Raw genomic sequence first — 9270 nt, 5'->3', positions numbered from 1 at the left:
TATATATATATATATATCCATAAGATAGGAGTACTTTAATATTGTCAATTTAATAGATTAAAAAGCATGGCTTTGAAACTGTCATTGCATTTTCTTGTATTCATGTTGAGACTGAAGTGGTTTCTTTTGTTTTGACAAAGAAGCAAATGACTTTGGTTCTTTTTTGGAAATCAATCATTGGTTTGTTTGAATATTTTTGACTTTTTGTATAACTGTTTTTGTGTTTATTATTTAACAGGTTTATAAAGTGTGTGTATGTGTGTGAGTGTGCATGTGTGTGTGTATGTGTGTGTGTGTGTGAGTGCATGTTAGTACTGTGGCTTGAACTCAGACCCTCACCCTCTTAGGACTTTTCTTTCTGAGCTGCCTTCCAATTGCAAACCTCTGATCTCAGCCTCCTAAGTAGCTTGGAATACAGGACTGAGACTCTAGGCCTGAAATTAGACAATGGAAATATTAACCTTTTTTATTTGCCATATTTGTAACAAATGTCCTTTACTTCACCCCCATGATTTTGTCATTAATTTTATTCATCTAGAAAGTTAGAGTTTCTTAACAATTAACATTGTAATTTAAATTAAGAAAATCTATAAAAGTAGTTTTCATTTTTAGTCTCAGAATGTATTTTTAAATGTCTTAATTCTATCTTCCACTTTTTGCTGAGTTACTATTGTAAAAGCATTTTTAATCTCTTAAAGATATTTTATATTAGTTATTTCAAAATTATTCATCAACAATCATATTTATGTCTACCAAATCAAATTCCTTGCACTTCTCCTTGGGTATAGAATTAATCTAACTGAAATACATCTTTAAGTAATTTGTATCACAAAATGACTACCATCAATATCTTGTTTTCTTCTAACTGTAAATTGCTGTTTTAATTTAATATGGAATCCAGGTTTAATGTTAATTTTTCTGAGTACTTTAAGGATGATTAAAGAAGAAAATAGAAAAATTACAATTACTAGTATCATACACAATAATTCATTAAATAATTAGGCATACAAAAAGCACTAAAATTTATATAAGTTCATAATTATAAATATTAGGATGTTTGGTGATACTGGTTGATGAATCAAAAACAAAAGCTTTAGGAACGATATTAAAAGTCATAGAAGTTACCTACTTTTATTATGGTTTATTGGGTAATTTGGGTAAATTTTTGAAATTTGCAGAACACATATGTAGAAATAAATCTACTTGGTACTATTGATCCATAAGAAATATTAGAGGAGGAACTAGAAAGGGAGAAAGAATAAGGAAGTATTCCAGTTCCTCAGTTGGAAAATTTAATAAACTGTACCTTTAAATTTTGTATTTTCTATCATTTTAAAGATTCACTTTGGTCAATTCTGGAAAATTTATATGCATTGTCATTTATGCATTATTTTTCTCATACTTGTGTGGCTTCTTCTGAACTTTCTACTACATATATATACATATATATATATATATATATATATATATATGCTGAATAGTCTCCACATGTTTTCCTTCTGTAATAAATCTTTTTTAAATTCCATATCTTTTTTTGTCCATGCCTTTTTTGTCCCAATATGTCATCCCTCTTATAGTGTAATTATATTAAATGTCTGGAGTTGGGTTGATCTTTTTATTCCTGTTTGGTCATGACTTTCCTCAGCTGGTCTCTTTACTTATGGGGCTTATAATTTTTTAATATGATTTTGTCACCAGCAAGGATTGCATTCTAGGAAGAAATCCTTTCTCCCTGGCTTAAAATGATGTTTTAAAGATTGCATCTTTCTAGATCCCAGGAATTCTGACAGTGGTTAAATATTAATTTTCAACTTCAATCATGTTTGTATCTAAATAAACATATCTATTGCAGAACTCAATTCCTGATTTTGTGAGAATTCTGTCCATTTTGACAGCTACAAACCAAACTTCCGTGTGCCTACCTTTTAGGTATAGAGGTTTTCTAGTCAACCTTCCCCAGGGATTATATCCCCTCTAAGTTCCTAGGCTTTTGGAAAGAGGTTTCATCCTGGGTCCTCACCTTGTGTGAATAAGGACTCTTATTGTCTGCTCTTTTATCTGACAAGCCCTCAGATTCCAGTTCCTCAGCATGCTGGCCCAGTTTGATAGCACTTGGACGTCAGTAGTAAGTCCATTTTAAATGTCTTATGGACTTGCAGATCATGCTCAGTTCTCTGTGGAGGCAAAACAGAAACAAATTCAAATCTTGTGTAGTTTTAGTTAGAGGGCTTGATCTTGAATCATCTTGAGGATGTTATTTCAGATCATCTTGAATAGAGATGAAGCTCTCTAAAAAGCTCCTTTATCTTTTTCGCATATGCCTCTCACACTTCACATACTCACTAGATTTTTACAGGTAAGCATGAGCATAGACCTTCTATTTAGCTATGTATGTAGACTATAACATCATAGTGTGCATTATATATTGTAGTGATAGCACTTTTTTCCAAGTTTGGTATTTATCTTTCACATGTTAGCTTAGGAATCCACACAAACACATGTATATATCAATGATTAATGTACCATGTAACACTTTCTTCACTACTTTTATTTTGTTTCACCAACAACAGCAATGGGTAATGACAAAAATGAAGACCATGTAGGCAAATGCACCATTGTTCTCCATTTGTTTATCAAAAGTTACTAAGATGTCTGTATGCACACTGTTATCTTGACACTTAAATGAATCAGAGAATATAAAAAAAGGTCATTTATTTATTAGGCTATTTTTTTTCATCTTGGCAAAGAATAGAAATTCTTCTTGCCTAAAAATGTAACATCAGAGAGAAGTTAGCTATCCATGAAAACACTATTTGGGGCCTCTTATTTCATAGGATTGGAGCTTGTTTGTATTATAATCACCTTGCAGACTCACTTAGTGTGTTCTTATCGCTCTTACTGACATATTCTCTGTTAGTAAGTGTTAATGAAGCTTACTCCATTTGGTATTTTTACAGCTCAGACAATGGAATACCTTTGGATCCCTTGAAGAAACATCTGGTTCTGATACAGAAATATTTCCATTATCTGTGGTGACAGAAGAAGATTGTGAAATTCTGAAAATCTCAGCCAAGGATTATGCCAACTTTAAGTCTGTATGTTGTCCACATCTTTTTATTCTTAAATTTTTATGTAACCTTGAGACATAAAGATTTGGTTTATTTGATGACGTTCATTGTAAGAAGCTTCTGTTGGTAGTGAGCACTTGAGAAGAAAGCAAATTCTCTTTGGATGCATCTATATATTTTTGCCTATTTTTCCCTTGAATTTTAAACTTATTTATTTATTCAGTAAATCAGCAAGTGGGTGTTTGGCTATCAAAGCATGCTGGCTATCAAAGCAAAATTATACTAAATGATCGAATGACTAGAATTTCTACTTCCCTTCTATCTTAGTCTTATTTTGGAGTAAAGGAATGGTATTTCAAAATTATAACAGACATACAATCTCAGAGTTGCATGAGTATGTAATCAACTGAATTCTGGTCTCCTAATTCTGCTACTTTAAGATGATTCATTTATGCAAAATAATTAATCTGATATTATAAAATGTCCCTCTCTGTTTCAGTTTCTCTGAATGGTAGAGGAGAATCTCCATGGTTCTGCTTTCAGTTTTTTTGGCAAGGCCTTAACCCTTGTACAGATCCTGCAGGGTGCTGGCATGTCCAGTGCTAATATCAGAGAATATAAAATATTCTTATTCCTACTTTTCATCTGTAGTAAGGAAATTATATTTATAGTATTATTTTTAATAATAATGTGATATTTTTCTTAGAGTTCAACTCTATTCCAAGTACAAATTTTTAATTTGTTTTGATTTTTAAAATGGCTGACTTAAAATTATTTTTGTTTTTATTTCTCCAGTAGTATCACCCACATGATACTATCAGATATACATTTTGAATGCAGTCTTGAATGTGACAGGGTTTAAAATGCTTATGTTTATAGAAGCATAAATGTTTTGAAAGAAAGATGGAAAATAGAGTTTTAAAAAGCATGTCTGAAGATTAAAATTTCTATATTAAAATTTCTCAATAAAGTTGAAATGTATTTTGTACTCATTTATTTTTAATGTTTTTTTCTTTTCTTTTTCTCCTACTTCTTCACTACCTAATACTAGAAGTTTGAAATTACATTCTCTTTCAGGAAAATTCAAAGTATGATAAAATGCAAAAGATGAAACTGATTCGTAAGTGTCCTTATTATGAAAACTGGCCTACTTTATCCATATATGAATTAACTTCATTCATTAAATGGAAAAAATTTCCTCCAGATCATGGTGAGTTTAATTTTAGATAATTTTTCTTTACATTATAATATGATTTTGGAATTTATAAATTGTCATAATTTCAATATTTAAATCATAATGGTTTATTAGCTGTTTTCTAACTTACCTATTGATTAATATTGAATTAGGTATTTTGATTATGGAAAAATAATAGTGCTATTACACTGGTTTGATTATCTCTTAATTTCTTTCAACCTGGTCTTCTTGCCCAACCTGGATGTTCCAGTGGTAGACAAACTGAAAAGAAAAATTTTTAAAAAATGTTATGGTCATTTTCCCAGTTCTTCTGATTGGAAAACTAAGCATCATTTGTTAACCTATAACTGTGCTAATATTACCAATGAGAAAAATAACAATTACAGATTGAGTAACCCTTATGCAAAACTTTTGCAAAAAATAAACTCAGATTTTGATTCTTAAAATTTTGAAATATTTTATATGTATAATGAAGTATCTTGGAGAATGTACTCATTTCAACATACAGTTTACTTATATTTCAAATGCATTCATGGAGTATGTAATTTTAGGTAACATTTTTAGTGTATTTGTGTTGTGCACTTTCACATGAGATCAAGAGGTGAAATTTTCTGTTTGTGAAATTATGTTGGCCTTGAGATTTTTTTTAATTTTGGATTTTTAATCATTTAGATTAGGCAAACTCACCTGTACATAGAATAATGGAGGCTTAGATAAGAGAAAATAAGCACCGAAGAACCTCAGTATTAAGCATGGAAAAGGCATGTGGATTTCCTGAGGTGCTTTCACTAAAAATGTAGGTGACATCCTGATCTTAAGTGTGCACCAAAGATAACCATCTAAACACTGCCCACTAACATCAGAAGATCCACAGTATCTATCTCTATGTGTCTAATATCTATGTAAAAAACTTCCATTTAGCCTTTGAGAGCTAAAACGATACTGCACCTCGCACATTTTTACTTAGTCTATTACTGACTTCAATTGCCATTTTGGATGGGAAATGTCTTGAAAAGCAACAGAAGTGTCTGTGAAATTATATCTTCCATTGGATAACTTGTTGTTATAATGAATAAGTAGAAGAGAAATACTTTTCTCTGATTCCCAGACATATGAATGAATGATGCTCATAGTCACATAACCTCAGGAAATATCCTGCTTAGAGCAGAATGGCAAGTTTATCTGAATACCATTTAAGCCTCTTTTCATTCTTGTGGTACTCTTCTTACCAAAAGCATTCCTCCCATCCTAGGACTAAACAGGGCCATTGAACAACTGACATAAGGAAGGTTAGATATCTTTTGCTGGTGTGTGAATCAAGAGATGCAACCTACTAGAGAAAGGAAGGATGGGCGAATACAGTCCTAATATCCAATGTACCTGTGTTTAAAAAAACATGGGAAAAGAACATGGGAAAATGTAGTTTAAAATTGATGTATACCTTATAAAATTAAGAAAGTGAGGGATGGGGTGGGTTGGGAGACTATTGAAAGGATGACATTGATCAATATATGTTATATTTATAAACTGTTTCTTAAATGGCAACTCCTCTGTACAATTACTTAAAATAATAAAACATGAGAACTAGGTAAAAAGAGGATTGATAGAGTTGGAAAAGATGGGGGAACACAATGGAAAGAATGACATTGAACTCATGAACTGTTATGTTTATGTGAAACCCCTTTGTCAAAGTCATAAAATATAAATAGATAATAAAATATAAAATAATGAATAAATAAATAGAAGGCAGTCAAATTAAGAAAAATAGAGAGAACTAAAACAAGCAGCTCCCTGCCCGCCCCCCCCCGCAAAAATAAATAACCAAATAACATTCCAAAGTGAAGAATATGTTCTGTGACAATGATCTAATTTTCTTCAATGGAAGTGACAAAATTGCTATCTCAGAAAAGGATCAAATATAATACTTTTCCCATTCATGATTTATATTGAATTATTATCAGAAAATGCAGAGGATGTAACTCAAATTATATTTTCATAATCTGGGCTTAAAATTAGCAGGAGTATGATTTATAAAGCATAATCATGTGTATTTTGATCTTATTTCAGGAATGTATATTGGATAAAGTTTCATAGGGATTTTGTTAGTTATTTCAAAGCTTAATAGAGTTTAGAATTAATCCTTGACAGTCTCTGAAATAACCAAAGCTTATTCTTGGCTCTATTTCCTTTGTTAAATTCTTAAGTCTTCTTACTTTTGCTTTATTTACCATGGGAGCATGAACATCATGAATGTCTATGATGTTACTAGTAACTTCAGCCATTTTAGCTTGTATCACATCAGAGTCTTCCCAGTTGCTGTGTGGAAAATACAACTAGTTTAATTTATTCATCAACTCTTCATACATATAAATGATTTAAATACATACATGTGTATACATATATGTATACATATAGATATACATTTATACATACATCAAATTGTATATATACATACATATAGGTATACATTTATACACACATCAAATTAACTTCATGGTAGATAAAAGATTACTAGAGAGAAATAAAACACTTAACAAAGAATTGACATGTACACACTAAGAATAACTGAATGTTATTGGTTCTAATATCTAATAAAAGGAAATAGATTACTGGATTGAAGTTTTTAAAAAAATATTGTTTGCCCACAAGAAATGTACATTACTGGTAAACATAAACAGAGGTTTCAAGGGAAAGTATGGCAGATTTTTCCAATGGAACCGCCACTGGAATTCTTGCATCTAAAATACCAAACTTTAAAACAAAATTAATCAGAAGAGATAAAGAAGTTCTGTTCAACTGAGAAAAAAATTATCAAGAGATTATGACAATTGTAAACCTATTCACTGAGTGCCAACACACTCAGTTTTGTAAAATAAACAATACTAGACATAAAAGCTAACAACAGCACTTGTGGGTGGCCTCAATGTCCTCCCCTCTTCCCATCAATTGTGAGGTCATTCAAGATCAAAAGATATTATGGATCCAATATACTTAACAAACATCTACATAATATTTCACAAAACATAGAGAATACACTTGCTAGGGAGTTCACATAGCTCTTTCAAAATGAGAGATTATATTTTAGACATAAACAAGTCTTTACAAATACAAGAAAAGTAAACTAGGACTAGAAAAGGAATCAAGAACAGACACTACATAAATATTCAATCACCGAAAAACTGAACAATTCACTTTTGAATAATCAAGTGGGTCAATGAAGCAATACAGGAGAAATAAAAAAAACCTCTTAGATCCTTCATTCTTATAATCATATGAAAAAATCAAATCACAACAAACCAGAAGAGAAAAATTTATAACTATGAAGCACATGCTTGAAAAAATTACAAATATTTGAACAGCTTGATTCATATAAATTCCAATATTATAAATTAGATTATACTATTCATCCTGTGATAGGCATAAAATTATCCCCCTGTGATATCTTGACTTGCTAATTGTGAATTTGAAAATACATACTCATTTGATAAATAATGAGTGTTATGTGGCAAAGTGTCAATTACAAGAACTAAAGATAATTCCACTGGAACTATCCAGGTGGACCCAGTGTGTCACCACATGGATCAGAAGATGCAGATAGGCTTAGGCTCAGAGGAGAAGGCCACACAAAAACAAGAACGTATTGAAATGATGTATTCAGAAGGCAAGGGATCTCAAGGCATGGAAGCAGCCAACAGCATCTAGAAAAGAGGTGCTGGTATACTTTGTGGAAGGAAAGGGAAAAAACGAGTTGTTTAAATAGGGATACATGTGGACGCATTGCAACAATGAGATGTACAAGACATTATGTTCGAAAAACGAACTTTACAACTTTGGTGGGGGGGGCAAGGGGTGGTGGGTTGGGGGGTGGGAAAGATGGGAGGGATGGGAAGGGGAAACAAAGGAGGAGGCTACAATGCTTGATAAGAAATATACTCATTACCTTGCTCATGTAATTGTAACCCCTCTGTACGGGATTTTCACAATTAAAAAAAAAAGAATCTAGAAAAGGAAAAGAGATTCTGCTCATTAATATCTTCATACATTGAACCTGTAAAACCATGAGAGAAGAAACTTTCTTTCTCCTTTCTTCCTTTCTTTCTCTTTCCTTTCTTTCATTCTTTCTTTCTTAATTTCTTAATTTCTTTCTTTCTTCCCTTCCTTCCCCTTCCCATTCCCCCCTCCCTCCCTCTTCCTTCCTTCCTTCTTTCCTTCCTTCCTCTCTTTCTCTTTCTCATTCTCTATTCTTTAATTCCTTTAGTTTGCAGTTGTCCCAACCATAAGAAACTGACAAGTCATGCAGTATGAAACTATAGATTTCATTTCCAATTGATTTTAAAATTAGACAAATTATTTATTCAGGTTTGAATGGTTTGCAAAAATGCATAATTTAACTTCTCACCCAGAACTTAGCTCACTGTTTAATAGTAGGATAAGATGAATCGTATGCTAAATAGTCATATAAAGTAAAAAGTAATCACTAGTGATTTAAATATATTTCAGCTCCTAAGGTGTAATTAAATTAAAATGAATTAAGTATTTATTTAATTAATTCAAATCCCCTGGAAGTAAATAGGACACAATTAAACATATTTTAATAATAAAATATGAAAATTTCCCATGAGTAAATAAACATTTACATGAGCCAAAACAGGCAAATGCTGAAGCTCTTAATAAGGTGAGAGTTTCATCTACGTCTGTTTAGTCTCACAAATTACCACCATCTCTTTCACATTCTAATGAAAAAATTATATTTCTGACTATTGCATTTAACTTTTGATGTTCTCTTTTCTTTTAAAAGTGCATTTCTGCCTATTTTTGAAAAAAAGATGGCATAACACTATTTTCTGACATTTTAACACCAAAACATATGAAAATAAATTTCATTTTTTCACTAAACCAAATATACAAATATTTTAATCAATAGAAATGATGGATTATCATGTCATTTAGTTCAGTGAATAGTAAATTTTAGGGGCTGGGAAGGTGGCTCAGTGGTTTGCCTTGAGC

At 31.3% G+C, this 9270-nt stretch overlaps 1 protein-coding gene across 1 annotated transcript in view; it reads left to right on the top strand.

Annotated features, from left to right (window-relative positions):
- Positions 1-9270, top strand: part of Cnbd1 (cyclic nucleotide binding domain containing 1) — a 222064-nt gene that overhangs the window by 194534 nt on the left and 18260 nt on the right. The window contains exons 7-8 of the mRNA XM_013012406.1: positions 2958-3095; positions 4146-4278. Of these exons, the coding sequence (XP_012867860.1) occupies positions 2958-3095; positions 4146-4278 (271 nt within the window). The remainder of the gene's footprint in view (positions 1-2957; positions 3096-4145; positions 4279-9270) is intronic.

Source organism: Dipodomys ordii, unplaced genomic scaffold (assembly GCF_000151885.1).
Source record: "Dipodomys ordii isolate 6190 unplaced genomic scaffold, Dord_2.0 Scaffold17, whole genome shotgun sequence".
Lineage (NCBI taxonomy): Eukaryota > Metazoa > Chordata > Mammalia > Rodentia > Heteromyidae > Dipodomys > Dipodomys ordii.
Note: the sequence above shows the minus strand (reverse complement) of the source record. Positions and strands in the feature narration are given on the sequence as shown.